Source organism: Ranitomeya variabilis, chromosome 2 (genome assembly GCF_051348905.1).
Source record: "Ranitomeya variabilis isolate aRanVar5 chromosome 2, aRanVar5.hap1, whole genome shotgun sequence".
In the NCBI taxonomy this organism is placed as follows: Eukaryota; Metazoa; Chordata; class Amphibia; order Anura; family Dendrobatidae; genus Ranitomeya; species Ranitomeya variabilis.
The window spans coordinates 1,109,384,494-1,109,400,865 of NC_135233.1; the positions used below are offsets into that span (position 1 = coordinate 1,109,384,494).

Sequence of the window (16,372 nt, forward strand, 5' to 3'; positions counted from 1 at the left end):
AGAGTGAACCCGCAGATCCACGGCAACGAACCTCCCACGGGTAAGCTAGCCAGATAGACCACCCCCTATACAGGGAGCGTTAGGGGCAGGCCCGAGGGAGACTATCGCCACAGAAGTTGGCACCTGGGGACAAGCAGTAGGAGATCCCAAAGAAAGGCGCGATGGGTAAGACAGACTAGGGGTACTTGGTATGGTAAGGTAGAGACACGAGGGAAGCTGGAGAAGCCGGGAGGAAAGCGGTAACGGGGTAGGAAGGCGACACTAGATAGAGAAGGGATGGAGTGGAAACAGGACGGACTAAGCAGGACGGCGAGGCAAGGAGAGCTAGGAACAGTGGAGAAGCTAGGCTGGCTGGGCTGAAAGAGACACAGGACAGACCGAGCAGAGACAAAGGAGGACCTGGGTCAAAAGAGCACAAATGACAGACAGGCAAGGAGTAGAGGAAGGAGCAACCTTAAATACCAGACGTACAAGGGGACTTCCGGGTCAGGATCTAGCAGTGGAGGCACGGAGCGCCTGTAAAACAAAAGGAGGAAGTGCGCATGCGCAGAGGGAGCAGGAGCGTGAGGCGCGCACGCGCACCGGATGAGAACCAGGAAGAAGCGGCTACTCAGGAAGAGGGAGGACGTGAGGCTGCAGGGAGAGCGCGACGGGGCCGGTGAGTATACCGGCGAGCAGAGACGGAAGCGGCAGGTACAGCGGCCGTGACAGGCGGAAACTTGGGGATGACTTGTACAGGGAGGAGACTCGGGTAATGAACTGTAAGGAGAGGAGACTTTGGGTTGACCTGTAAGAAGTGGGGACTTGGTGGCGACCTGTAAGGAAAGGAGACCCCAGGGTCATCTCTATGGAGAAGAGACTAGGAGATAACCTGTAAGGAGCGGAGACTTGAGGTTGACCTGTAAGTACAGGAGACTCTGTGGTGACCTTTATGGAAAGGAGACTCTGTGGTGACCTCTAGGAGAAGAGACTCAGGAATAAACTGTAAGGAAAGGAGACTTGGGGGGTGACTTAAAAGAAGGAAGACTCTGGGTGACTGGTAAGTAGAGGAGACTCAGAGATGAGCAATAAGGAAGAGAGAATTGGAGTAACCTGTAAGGAGAATAGACTTTGTGTGACCTATAAGGAGAGCAGAGTCGTTGGTGATCTGTAAGGAGCGGAGACTTGGGGATGACTTGTAAATAGTGTTGAGCGATACCGTCCGATACTTGAAAGTATCGGTATCGGAAAGTATCGGCCGATACCGGCAAAGTATCGGATCCAATCCGATACCGATACCCGATACCAATACAAGTCAATGGGACTCAAGTATCGGACGGTATTCCTGATGGTTCCCAGGGTCTGAAGGAGAGGAAACTCTCCTTCAGGCCCTGGGATCCATATAAATGTGTAAAAGAAAGAATTAAAATAAAAAATATCGCTATACTCACCCTCCGACGCAGCCTGGACCTCAGCGAGGGAATCGGCAGCGTTGTTTGTTTAAAATTCGCGCTTTTACTTGGTTACGTGAAGTCCCGGCTTGTGATTGGTCAGGGCGGCCATGTTGCCGGGACGCGGACCAATCACAGCAAGCCGTGACGAAATTACGTCACGGCTTGCTGTGATTGGTCCGCGTCCCGGCAACATGGCCGCCATTAACCAATCACAAGCCGGGACGTCACGGAAGGCTGGACACGCGCCCATTTTAAAAAGCGCGCGTGTCCAGCCTCCAGTGACGTCCCGGCTTATGATTGGTCACGGCGCCATGTTGCCGGGACGCGGACCAATCACAGCAAGCCGTGACGAAATTACGTCACGGCTTGCTGTGATTGGTCCGCGTCCCGGCAACATGGCCGCCATTAACCAATCACAAGCCGTGACGTCACGGGAGGCTGGACACGCGCGCTTTTTAAAATGGGCGCGTGTCCAGCCTCCCGTGATGTCCCGGCTTGTGATTGGTTGCGCCGCGGTCAACCAATCACAAGCCGGGAGGCTGGACACGCGCGCATTTTAAAATTTTAAAATGGGCGCGTGTCCAGCCTCCCGGCTTGTGATTGGTTGATCGCGGCGCAACCAATCACAAGCCGGGACGTCACGGGAGGCTGGACACGCGCCCATTTTAAAATGCGCGCGTGTCCAGCCTCCCGTGACGTCACTGCTTGTGATTGGTTGCGTGTCCCATGTGACTGCGACGCAACCAATCACAAAGCCGGGACGTAATTTTAAAATCCTTAAGGACCTGAAATTACGTCACGGCTTGCTGTGATTGGTTGCGTCTCCCATGTGACTGCGACGCAACCAATCACAACGCCGGAACGTAATTTTAAAATCCTGAAGGACCTGAAATTACGTCACGGCTTGCTGTGATTGGTTGCGTGCCGGTCACATGGGCGGCACGCAACCAATCACAAGCCGGGACTCACGTAAAGGAAAGAAAAGCGCGAATTTTAAACAAAGAATGCTGCCGCTTCCCTCGGTAAGGTGCAGGCTGCGTCGGAGAGGTGAGTATAGCAATATTTTTTATTTTAATTCTCTCTTTTACACATTTTTACATTAATGTTGTTTCGATACCGATACCCGATATCACAAAAATATCGGATCTCGGTATCGGAATTCCGATACAGCAAGTATCGGCCGATACCCGATACTTGCAGTATCGGAATGCTCAACACTACTTGTAAAGAGAAGTGATTCGGGCGGTGCACTGTAAGGAAGGGAGACTTGGGGTGACCTATAAGAAGCAGAGACTTGATGGTAACCTGTAAGGAGCGAAGACTTTGGGTTGACCTGTAAGGAGCAGAGATTTGTGGGTGACCTGTAAGGAAAGGTGACTCGGGGTGACCTGTAAGGAGAAGAGACTCGGGGATGACCTGTAAGGAGAAGAGACTCAGGGGTGACCTATAAAGGAAAGGAGACTCAGAAAGAGAAGAGACTTGGGGTGACCTGTAAAAAGTCACTCGGTTAATCTGTAAGGAGAGGAGACTCGGGTGTGATCTGTAAGGAGCACAGATTTGTGGGTGATCTGTAAAGAGAAGAGACTTTTGTGTGACCTGAAAGGAATGAGACTCGGGGTAGATGTGTAAAGAAAGGAGACTTGGCGGTATCCTGTGGGAAGAAGAGACTCAAGGTGATCTTTATGGACCAGAGACTTGGGATGACCTGTAAGGAAAGAAGGCTAGGGTGACCAGTATGGAGCAGAGACTTGGAGGTGACCTGTTAGGAGAGATGATGTGTACGGAGTAGAGACTTGGTGGTGGCCTGTAAGGAATGGAGACTAGGGGGTGACCTGTAAGGAAAGGAGACTCGGGAGTGACCTCTAAGGAGAGGAGATCCAGGTGTATACTGGAAGGAGAGGAGACTTGTGGGTATCCAGGAAGGAGTGGAGACTCAGGGATGACATATGTAAGGAGCAGACTCGGTGTTGACCTGTAAGAGCAAAGACTCAGAAGTGACCTGTTGTAAGCTGCACAGGGCGCTAGTCATGGGTGAAGGGTTGCTGTATTCACACACCTTGGCACCCCACAAATAAACGGAGTCCCGATTCTCCTGTGCTATGCGTGTGGTGCGTAACACTCACGTTTTGGTCGCAGGCCACTTTTGCCCTCCAGTTCTTCAACTTCAGAAACCGCCATTCATACATTGGGGACATCAAATTCGTTTTATAATAAAGAACTTTATTTATCTGTCCATTTTCATCATATTGAAACAGGCGGTATTGGGCACAGACCTTTCCCTTTTGAAAGTCCGTAGCACAGCACATTCTTATGTCCTCTGTTCGCTTGTCCTGAGCTACCCTATTCCTCTCTGGCATCTCTGACCCCTGGGATACTCCATTCTACTCGGCAGCTTCCATGAGTCCTGTTCCTTATGCAATTCCCCATCCGACTTCCTCTCCTAGGAAGAAATTGAAGCACGCTTCTCAGTGCCTCAGTTGGACCATAGGCCCGGACATTTCATGTATGTCCTCTCCGAATTTATGGGTTATGTTCTCTTGCTGCTGAACAGCCCGTGCTCCTCGTGCCCTCAGACCTCTTCTACTGCTGGTATCTCTCCATCTAATCTCTTACTCTGACTGCACTAAACAGGAAGTGTTCCTCGTGTTACCTGCCCCTGCCCCTCCTACACTAGGCTGTTCCTGAACACATTTACTGTTTCTATGTTTCTATCCTAAACCCACCTAATTCCTGAACTTATTGTGCCCACCATTGCACTGTACCCAATCCTATCTTACAGCTAAATCGTAACCCATGTCCTATAAACTTATCCTTTCCCTATATCTGATACATTAGAGCACATCGAGTCCTCCACATATTATAGATTATATGTTCTATGCAATAGAACACACTTTTTCATATACACAGGTTAGAACACTTTTTCTAACCAAGGGAGAAGCACATGACCGTCCCGGCCACCCTCTGTAAGGGGTAGAGAATCAAGGAGTGACTTGTAAGGAGAGTAGTCTCGGGTGTTCCCTGGAAGGAGAGGAGACTCGGGATAACCTGTAAAGCTACTTTCACACATCCGTCTTTCGCCATCAGGCTCAATCCGGCAAATTTTGAAAAAAAACTGGATCCGGCGAAAGATGCCGCCAGATCCGTTTTTTTCCCATCAACTTGTATTAGCGCCGGATTGCGCCGGATGGCCTCACGTTTCGTCCGTTTTTTGCCGGATCTGGCAAAAAAATGTCGTTTCCGGAGTCTGGAAAAAACGTACACAGTAACGTTTTTTGTCTCCGACGAAAAAGCTGGCGCTTCCAGCTTTTTGCTAAAATGGAAGCCTATGGGAGCCGGAAGGTGCCGGATCCGGAAAATGACAGATTCCGGCACCAGATTTTTTTTTTTTTTTTTTAAACTGAGCATGCTCCAAATTTTTTTAAGCCAATTATCTGGATATGCTAGTCGGATCTGTCGAAAAAATGGATCCGTTGCATCAGTTTTTTACTATATGCGACGGATCCGTTTTTTTCAACATTCGACGGATTGTGCCTGACGGCAAAAACCTGATGTGTGAAAGTAGCCTAAGGAACACTAAGGAGACTTGGGGGTGATTTGGAAGGAGAAGAACCTTTTTGACACAGAGGCTGAACAACAGCACACAGAGGCTGAACAATAGAACAGATAGGCTGAATAGCAGCACAGAGAGGCTGAATGGCAGCACAGAGAAGCTAAATGGCAGCACTGAGAGGCTGAACAGCCGCACAGAGAGGCTGAAAAGCAGCACAGAGAGGCTGAACAGCAGCACAGAGAGGCTGAACAGCAGCACAGAGAGGCTGAACAGCAGCACAGAGAGGCTGAACAGCAGCACAGAGAGGCTGAACAGCAGCACAGAGAGGCTGAACAGCAGCACACAGAGGCTAAACGGCAGCACAGAGAGGCTAGACGGCAGCACAGAGGCTAGACAGCAGCACAGAGAGGCTGAACGGCAGCACAGAGAGGCTGAACAGCAGCACAGAGATGCTGAACAACAGCACAGAGGCTGAACAGCAGCACACAGAGGTTGAACAAGACCACACACAGGCTGAATGGCAGCACAGAGAGTCTAAACGGCAGCACAGAGAGGCTGAACGGCAGCACAGAGAGGCTGAAAAAGACCACACACAGGTTGAACGGCAGCACAGAGAGGCTGAACGGCAGCACAGAAAGTCTAAACGGCAGCACAGAGAGGCTGAACGGCAGAGCACACAGAGGCTGAACAGCAGCACACAGAGGCTGAACAGCAGCACAGAGGCTGAACAGCAGCACAGAGAGGCTGAACAGCAGCACAGGGAGGCTGAACGGCAGCACAGAGAGGCTGATGGCAGCACAGAGAGGCTGAACAGCAGCACTGAGAGGCTAAAGAACAGCACACAGAGGCTGAACAACAGCACACAGAGGCTGAACGGCAGCACAGAGGCTGAACGGCCAGACACAGAGGCAGCAAGACAGCACACAGAGGCTGCACGGCAGCACACAGAGGCTGAACGGCTGCACACAGAGGCTGAACGGCAGCACACAGAGGCTGAACGGCTGCACACAGAGGCTGAACGGCAGCACACAGAGGCTGAACGGCAGCACACAGAGGCTGAACGGCAACACAAAGGCGGCAAGACAGCACACAGAGGCTGAACGGCAGCATACAGAGGCTGAACGACAGCACACAGAGGTTGCGAGGCTGCAGAGAGAGGCTGAATGGCAGCACACAGAGGCAGCAAACAGAGGCTGAACAACAGCACACAGAAGCTGAACGGTAGCACAGAGAGGCTGAGTGGCAGCACACAGAGGCAGCACACAGAGGCTGTGTGGGAGCACACAGAGATTGTACAGAAGCACACAGGATGTACACCAGCACACAGAGGCTGTACGGCAAAACAGAGGCTGTACAGCAACACAGAAGCTATACGGCAGCACACAGAGGCTGTATGGCAACACACAGAGGCTGTACATCAGCACAGAGAGGTTCCACAGCAGCACTCAGAGCCTGTAAAGCAGCACACAGAGGGTGTATGGCAGCACACCGAGGATGTCTGGCAGCACACAGAGGCTGTACGGCAGCATATAGAAGTTGTTCAGCAGCACACAGAAGGTGTATGGCAGCACACAGAGGCTAAACGGCAGCACAGAGGCTGAACGGCAGCACACAGAGGCTGTACGGAAGCACACAGATTGTATGGCAGCACACAGAGAGTGTTAATCAGCACAGAGAGGTTGTAAAGCAGCACACAGAGAGTGTATGGTGGCACACAGAGGATGTCCGGCAGCACACAGAGGCTGTATGGCAGCATATAGAGGTTGTACAGCAGCACACAGGGGGTGTGTGGCGGCACACAGGTTGTATGGCAGCACCCAGAGGCTGTAAAGCAGCACACAGAGGCTGTATGGCAGCACGCAGAGGCTGTATGGCAGCACCCAGAGGTTGTACAGCAGCACACAGAGGATGTCCGGCCGCACACAGAGGCTGTACGGCAGCACACAGAGGATGTCCGGCAACATGCAAAGGCTGTACGGGAGCACACAGAGGTTGTACATCAGCACAGAGAGGTTCTACAGCAGCATACAGAGGCTGCACGGCAGCACACAGTGGCTGCACAGGAGCACATAGAGGTTGTACAGCAACACACAGGGTGTACGGCAGCACACAGAGGCTGTATGGGAGCACACAGAGGCTGTACAGCAGCACACAGCGGTTGTTCAGCTGCACACAGAGGCTGTCCGGCAGCACACAGAGGTTGTACAGCTGCACACAGAGGCTGTCTGGGAGCACACAGAGGCTGTCCAGCAGCAAACAGAGGTTGTACAGCAGCACACAGAGGCTTTACGGCAGCACACAGAGGCTTTACGGCAGCACACAGAGGTTGTACAGCTGCACACAGAGGCTGTCCGGCATCACACAGAAGATGTACGGCAGCACACAGAGGCTGTAGGGCAGCACACAGAGGCTGTAGGGCAGCATAGAATCATAGAATGGTAGAGTTGAAAGGGACCTCCTGGGTCATCTGGTCCAATCCCCTGCTCAAAGCAGGATTCACTAAATCATCACAGACAGATGTCTGTCCAGCCTCTGTTTGAAGACTTCCATTGAAGGAGAACTCACCACCTCTTGTGGCAGCCTATTCCACTCATTGATCACCTTCACTGTCAAAAAGTTTTTTTTTTTAATATCTAATCTGTGTCTCCTCCCATTCAGTGTCATCCCATTGCTTCTAGTCATTCCTTGTGCAAATGGAAGATGATCCTTCTACAATGTGACAACCCTTGAGATATTTGTAGACAGCTATTAAGTCTCCTCTCCGTCTTCTTTTTTGGAAGCTAAACATTCCCAAATCCTGCAACCGTTCCTCATAGGACATGGTTTGCAGACCGGTCACCATTCTGGTCGCTCTTCTCTGAAGTTGCTCCAGTTTGTTGATGTCTTTTTTACAATGTTGAGCCCAAAACTGGACACAGTATTCCAGATGAGGTCTGACCGAGGAGGAGTAGAGAGCAATAATAACTTCACGTGATCTAGACTGTGTGCTTCTGTTAATACATCCCAGAATTGTATTTGCCCTTTCTGCTGCTGCATCACACTGTTGACTCATGTTCAGTCTATGATCTATTAGTATACCCAAGTCTTTTTCACATGTGCTGTTGCTTAGTCCTGTGCCTCCCATTCTGTAAATGCTTTTTTCATTTTTATTGCCCAGATGTAGTACTTTGCATTTTTCCTTGTTAAAAACCATTCTATTAATTGCTGCCCACTGCTCCAGTTTATTTATATCTTTTTGAATCCTCTCTCTTCTCTAGTATTAGCTATCCCTCCTAGCTTTGTGTCATCAGCAAATTTAATCAGTTTACACTCAATTCCTTCATCTAAATCATTGATAAAGATGTTGAACAGTACAGGGCCCAAGACAGAACTCTGTGGTACCCAACTTGAGACATTCTTCCAACTGGATGTGCAGCCATTTACGACCACTCTTTGGGTCCGATCACTAAGCCAGTTATGGATCCACCTAACAGTTGCCTTGTCCATTCCATACTTAGTCATTTTTTCAATAAGAATTGTGTGAGATACTTCATACAGCACTTCATTCTTATCCAGGTACTTACATACATGGTGTTTAATAATTTGTCCAAAGATCTTTCCTGGTATAGACGTCAGACTCACCGGCCTATAGTTCCCTGGATCCACCTTCTTCCCCTTTTTGAAGATAGGAATAACATTTGCTCTTCTCCAGGCTTCTGGGACTTCTCCTGTTCTCCAAGAATTTTCAAAGATTATGGAGAGTGGTTCAAAAATTTCTTCTGCTATCTCCTTCAATATTATGGGGTGTAATTCATCTGGACCTGGAGACTTGAATTCATTTATGGTAGCTAAGTGTTTCCTCACTATCTTTCTGTTTATAGATATCCTGGAATCTTCTATTCCCTTAATAGGACAGTGAAGGTCAGTTGATTTTACATTTCCTTTCTGAGAGAAAACAGATGCAAAATAGGAATTTAAAAGTTCGGATTCTCAACATCCTTTCTTACTATTTCATCATTTTCATCCTGTACAAATCCTATAGCATCATTGACTTTTCTTTTACTTTTGACATATCCCCAAAATCCTTTTTTATTGCTTTTGACAACTCTTGCAAGCCTTAATTCATTGTCAGCTTTAGATAATCTGATTCGTGCCCTGCAGGTTCTGCAGACAGCATTATATTCTTTAGATATGCCTTCCTCCTTTATTTGATAAACATTTTTTTCTTCCTTTTTAGCATGTATTTAGGTTCTGTGTTCATCCATCCTGGTTTCCTTAAATGCTTCCTATTCTTCTCTCTTTTCGGAATTGTTAATGATTGTGCTTTGAGAATCTAACTTTTCAAGATTTCCCATCCTTCCTGGACATTTTTGTCCTTAAGGATATCCAGCCATTGGATCCCTCCCATTCTCTTTCTGAGTCCCTTAAAATCTGCCTTTCTGAAATCTAACCTTGACGTCTGAGTCTTCACAGGTCTTCCTCTTCTAGTTCTACAAAATTCTAAAATAGCATGGTTGCTACCTCCTAGGGTCCCAGCCACTCTTACCTCCTCAACCATTTTCTCCCTGTTTATAAGGAATAGATCCAAGGTAGCAGATCCCCTTGTTTTCTCTCCTACCTTTTGGAAGATAAAATTGTCAGCAAGAGAGGATAAGAATTTGCTTGACCTGTTAGTTTTCCCTGAGAGAGACTCCCAACAAATGTCTGGAGAGTTGGAATCTCCCACGACCACTATGTCATATTTTATATTTTTTGGAGAACTTGGCCATTTGATGCATAAAGAGTTCATCCATATCTTCAGCTTGCACAGGCGGCCTGAAGTAAATGCCTACAATGGTGTCCTTTCTGTTGTTCTCTCCTTGTATTCTTACCCAAACAGTTTCCACAGATCTCCCAGTCTCTGAAGCTTGGATCTCTGTGCAGATATACGCTTTTCTAACATACAATGCGAGACCTCCTCCTCGTTTATCAAGTCTGCTTCTTGCAAATAAATTGTATCCTTCTAGCCTTGTATTCCAATAATGTGTATCGTCCCAACAAGTTTCAGTGATTCCAATGACAGCACACAGAGGTTGTACAGCAGCACACAGAAGATGTTTGGCAGCACACAGAGGCTGAAGGGCAGCACACAGAGGCTGTCAAGTAGCACACAGAGGCTGTCCGGCAGCTTTCCTGGTTGCGCCGTGCTACAGGCTTTGAGGCTTTATGTGAAGGACGCTGCCATTCACATGACCCCAGTGATGGGGATTCTTATGAGTGGCTTGGATCTTCTCCAGGTCGCACTTACATTCACCATCCCCTGACAGTTTTTAGATGTTTCTCTAATTTGTATCCTCTCCGAAACAAAGGCCTGTATTGTGAGGCCCGTGACCGGCCCGGGCTGATGTTTGCGTGAGGCTGGGCCGTGTTCATTCACTCACAGCTCAGAACCAGTTTTTCCACTTGGTGTCTATTTACTGTGTCTATGGCAAACTATGCTGCAAAAACCCTCCAAAACCACAAATGTAGAAAAACAGAGAGCGGCACTGTGGTTTCCCTGTTGTCTGGTCCTGACTTACAGTAGTATCCTGCCCGACAAGGGACCACCATGATAGAAGCCGAGAGGCAGTCATGGTGGCATCAGGCAGACCACATATTGCTGACAATCTCCTCCCATGGAATCTCTTCTCCAGGACGCAGGGTCCAGATTATTATAATAATCTCGTCCCGATTACGACACGGCCACGTTATTACCGGATGTCACCTTGTTTCTTGTAGTGCGTGTGGATAACTTTGTGAGACATTACAAGATCCGTCAGTCCGTCCATGGCGCCTTCTGTCTGGTGGAGAGAGCGTCGTTTCCCAGTCTTAAGGATCTCGTCCTGTATTATCGTGACCAGTATGATGGACTGTGCTGTAAACTGGAGATGCCATGTGTCAAGGTGAGGTACGAGAGGATTCACTGCCATCGTTGTCACACACTGGTCCCAGTGATCCCCTCACATCAGAACGTCTCGCCCCCCATTATATAGTGGGAGGATGTGTGGTGCCAGCCTCTCGTACAGGTAATTACTGTCGGCACCACATCACTGGTCAGATAGTGAGACTCAGGACCGTGGGTGGGCTGGGGGCCTCGTCAGGATGTAAGATGTCTGCTCTCTGTGTATTGGGGGCTCGGAGGGTCAGTCTGGTCGGGAGGTAGGAGGGGGCCTGGATCTACAGACCTTCACTCCATTTATCCTTTCTTCTTTTCCTCTATGAAGCTGGACCTCCCTTCGGTGCAGAGCATATCCCACACCACCGTAGACCACCTGGAGATCGACCCCAGCTCCATACAGAAGGTTCGTCGGCTGGGCAGCGGCAGGTTTGGCACGGTGTGGCTGGGCTTGTGGAACGGAACCACGGAGGTGGCAGTGAAGGAACTCCAAGGTGACGCTCAACTTCTCACCCTCTTCCACCCACATAAATAGGCCCTTCTCCTGCCCCATTAGGGTGGATGCCCGCACCAAGACTATCCCTGTGATTGCTCACGCTGGGGGTCCCATCGTTACACATCTGATATCAGTCACTGTCTGGATATTATGGCGGCAGAGGTCACGTCTTCTTACGCTCTGTGTCTTCATTCTGATGACAGTGACGGCCGAGTCCCTCCAGAAGACGTTGTACGGGGAGGCCGAGACCATGTGGAAGCTGAGCCACGAGAAGCTGCTGAAATTATACGCCGTGTGTCTGCAGACCAAGCCCGTCTTCATAGTGACCGAGTACATGCCACAGGGGACCCTGAAGAAGTATCTGCAAGGTGAAACATCCAGGGCAGCGGCACTGATATCATGTGACCGAGGAGAAGCGGGGCAAAACGTGACTGCAACCCTACAGATCAGCCCAATCATGCAGTACATGTCCTACCATAACCCCCATCATCCTGTACATGTCCTACCATAACCCCCATCATCCTGTACATATCATACCATAACCCCCAAAATCCTGTACATATACCATAACCCCCATCATCCTGTACATATCATACCATAACCCCCAAAATCCTGTACATATACCATAACCCCCATCATCCTGTACATATCATACCATAACCCCCAAAATCCTGTACATATACCATAACCCCCATCATCCTGTACATGTCCTACCATAACCCCCATCATCCTGTACATGTCATACTATCACCCCACCATCCTGTACATATACCATAACCCCCATCATCCTGTACATGTCCTACCATAACCCCCATCATCCTGTACATGTCCTACCATAACCCCCATCATCCTGTACATGTCCTACCATAACCCCCATCATCCTGTACATGTCATACCATAACCCCCATCATCCTGTACATGTCATACTATCACCCCACCATCCTGTACATATACCATAACCCCCATCATCCTGTACATGTCCTACCATAACCCCCATCATCCTGTACATGTCCTACCATAACCCCCAAAATCCTGTACATATCATACCATAACCCCCATCATCCTGTACATGTCCTACCATAACCCCAATCATCCTGTACATGTCATACTATCACCCCACCATCCTGTACATATACCATAACCCCCATCATCCTGCACATGTCCTACCATAACCCCCATCATCCTGTACATCTCATACTATCACCCCCATCGTGCAGGGTTTGGATAGTGATATATTTGGTGTTTTCATTCTCAGCTCATCAGAAGATAAAGGATTTGCCGTTTCTGCAGATGGTGGACTTCGCTGTCCAGGTCAGTGCCTCCTTATATGTCAGTGCCTCCATATACAGCTCTGGCTAAAATGAAGAGACCAAAATGTTCAGTTTGTCTGATTTTTCTCTTTTTTTTTTTTTACTCAAAAATATAGAGTACAAAAATCAATACTGTGTGGAATAACCATGATTGTTAATCCCAGCTTTCCTGCGTCTTGGCAGCTTTCCACCAGTCTCTCACACGGCTCCTGGTACAATAATGTCAGCATTTCTTCTCTGTTTCATGGCTTGTGACTATCCAGCATCCTCCTGATTACATTCCAGAGGTTTTCAATGGGGTTCAGGTCTGGAGATTGGGCGGCCATGAAAGGGATGTGATGTGGTGGTCCTTCATCTACATCTTGATTGACCTAGCTGGGTGGCATGGCGCATTGTCCTGCTGGAACAACCAGTCCTCAGAGTTGGGGAACATTGCCTGAGCAGAAGGAATCAACTGTTTTTCCAGGATAACCTTGTATGCGGCCTGATTTATACATCCTTCACAAAGAACAACCTGCCCAATTCCAGCCTTGCTGAAGCCTCCCCAGATCATCACCGATCCTCCACCAAATTTCATAGTGGGTGGAAGACACTGTGGCTTGTGCGCCTCTCCAGGTCCCGTCTAACCATTAGACGACAAGGTGATGATCTGGGGAGGCTTCAGCAAGGCTGAAGGACGTATGACTCAAGCCGCATAAAAGGTTATCCTGGAAAAACAGCTGATTCCTTCTGCTCAGGCAATGTTCCCCAACCCTGAGGCCTCTTTCCTTTCACACATCAGTTTTTTGCCGTCAGTCACAATCCGTTTGCTCGGCAGATTGTGAAAAACTGATGCGATGGATCCGTTTTTTTAGACGCATCCGACTAACAAATCTGGCTAATTGGATCAGGGCATGTTCAGTTAAAAAAAATGGAATCCGTCGCCATAGGCTTCCATTATAGCAAACGACGGACGGTGACGACGGATGAAACGTGTGGCCATCTGTTGCAATCCATCGCTAATACAAGTCTATGAGAAAAAAACGGATCCAGCGGCATCAGTCACCGGATCTGTTTTTTTCAAAATCCGACGGATTGCAACTGATGACAAAAAACTGATGTGTGAAAGGGGCCTGAGGACTGTTATTTCCAGCAGGACAGTGCGCCATTCCACACAGCTAGGTCAATCAGGGTGTGGATGAAGGACCACCACATCACATCCCTGTCATGGCCGCCCAATCTCCAGACCTGAACCCCACTGAAAACCTCTGGAATGTAATCTGGATGATGATGGATAGTCAGAAGACCTCACACAAAGAAGAACTGCTGACATTATTGTACCAGGAGCAGTGTGAGAGACTGGTGGAAAGCTGCCAAGAGACGCAGGAAAGCTGGGATTAACAATCATGGTTATTCCACAATATATTGATTTCTGAACTCTTCCTGGGGTAAAACATTAGTATTGTTGTTTCTAAAGGATTATGAACTTGTTTTTTTTGCATTTTTTTGTTATTTAGGCCATTTCTCCTTTTCAGAAAATAAATACAAAATTTATTGCTTGGAAACTCAGAGACATGTTGTCAGTAGTTTATAGAACAAAAGAACAATTTACATTTTACTCAAAGATATAAAGAGAAAAATCAGACAAACTGAACATTCTGCAGTGGTCTCTTCATTTTTGCCAGAACTGTATGTCAGCGACTCCTCACATGTCAGTGCTTCTTCTCAAGTCAGTGCCTCCATACAAGTCAGTGACTCCTCACGTCAGCGCCTCCTCACATGTCAGCGCCTCCTCACATGTCAGCGCCTCCTCACATGTCAGCGCCTCCTCACATGTCTTTGCTTTCTCACAAGTCAGTGCCTCTATACATCAGCGCTTCATATGTCAGTGCCTCCATGTATGTCAATGCCTCCTCACTTATTAGTGCCTCAACACAAGTCAGTGTCTCCATGTATGGCGCCGCAGTGTGCTGCCTTATTTGATTGTATATGAGTTGGTGACTCTAGACTAGCACCTGTTCACACTTAGTCTATGTTTGGATGTGACGGTCAGTTTTTTGATGTTTGTATTCATTAGCCTTCTGACTGAGCACTCCGCCTCTTAGCTTTAGGCGTTTTTAATCAAGGCAGGACCACTACGCCTCCATAGAGATATAGATTTCAGTCTAAGAGAAGATTCATAGGTTCCCATACAGATTGGCATTGTTTAGGTCCTGGTAACGAGAAACACCTTAACGTGGCTACCAGGTACACATGAATTGGCCAATTTATGCGCTAAGCTTTCTTAATTTTTCATATTTCTAGTGCAGCAATGCAATTCAATTTTCATATTTCATGTTTGCAAGCTATGGCGCTACAGAGTGCTGCCTTATTTATTTGATTGTATGAGTTGGTGACTCTAGGTTCAGCACCTGTTCACACTTAGTTTATGTTTGGATGTGACGGTCAGTTTTTTGATGTTTGTATTCATTAGCCTTCTGACTGAGCACTCCGCCTCTTAGCTTCAGGCGTTTTTAATCAAGGCAGGACCCTACCCCTCCACAGAGATATAGATTTCAGTTTAAGAGAGGATTCATAGGTTCCCATACAGATTAGCATTGTTTAGGTCCTGGTAACGAGAATCACCTTAACGTGGCTACCAGGTACACATGAATTGGCCAATTTATGCGCTAAGCTTTCTCAATTTTTCATATTTCTAGTGCAGCACCTGTTCACACTTAGTCTATGTTTGGATGTGATGGTCAGTTTTTTTTTAAATTAGTGCCTCCATGTATGTCAGTGCCTCCACACGTCAGTGGCTCCTCACACGCCAGCGCCTCCTCACTTGTCAGTGCCTCCATACATGTCAGTGCTTCATCATATGTCAGTGCCTCCATGTATGTCAGTGCCTCCTCACTTGTCATTGCCTCCACACACATCAGTGCCTCCACACGTCAGTGCCTCCACATGCCAGTGCTTCAATACACATCAGTGCCTCCACAAATGTCTGTGCCTCCTCACATGTCAGGGGAGATTAGGAATGAGGGATCTGTACTCACTCTCCTCAGATCTCCCAAGGAATGGATTACATGGAACGGAAGGGCTGCGTCCACCGGGACCTGCGGGCCGAGAACATCCTCCTGTCAGCCATGATGTCCTGCAAGATCGGAGACTTTGGCCTGGCACGTTTCATGGACAGCACCTCCATGGCCGTCACAGCAGGTGACACTCACTAATGGCCACAGATTATATATACGTGGCATTTAGAATGTCTACACACCCCTGTAATATCCCAGGGTTTTGTCATGTGAAATCATCCGACTAAGATTCATCTCACGACTTTCCCCCCTTTAATGTCAGCCATAATCTATACAAACCCTAAGAGGAACAAACGGAAATCGTTATTATGGGAAAGTAGAAATACGCAACCTAAAATAATGTGGTTGCATAAGTGTGAGTGTTATAATTAGAGCTGAGGCTGTGTTTGGAATCAGCCAATCACATTTCCGCTCATGTTACACAGTAGTCTGCGCCGTCATGTACAGTGATTCTAATTAGCTCTAGATAAAGTGTCGCTGCTATAGGAGGATTTTTCCGGGCATTTTCTGGTCCATAATCAGCTGACAACACAGCAAAGGATCTCATTGTGGGAAGTTGTCAGTCAGGAGAAGATACAAAAACATTTCCCAGGCATCAGATCTACCAGGGACACCATGAAGATGTCACCAAGAA

At 48.1% G+C, this 16,372-nt stretch overlaps 1 protein-coding gene across 1 annotated transcript in view; it reads left to right on the forward strand.

Annotated features, from left to right (window-relative positions):
• Positions 1-16,372, forward strand: part of LOC143808839 (tyrosine-protein kinase-like) — a 63,242-nt gene that overhangs the window by 30,718 nt on the left and 16,152 nt on the right. Inside the window, exons 3-7 of the mRNA XM_077291940.1 lie at positions 10,720-10,883; positions 11,205-11,370; positions 11,576-11,740; positions 12,628-12,683; positions 15,709-15,862. Of these exons, the coding sequence (XP_077148055.1) occupies positions 10,720-10,883; positions 11,205-11,370; positions 11,576-11,740; positions 12,628-12,683; positions 15,709-15,862 (705 nt within the window). The remainder of the gene's footprint in view (positions 1-10,719; positions 10,884-11,204; positions 11,371-11,575; positions 11,741-12,627; positions 12,684-15,708; positions 15,863-16,372) is intronic.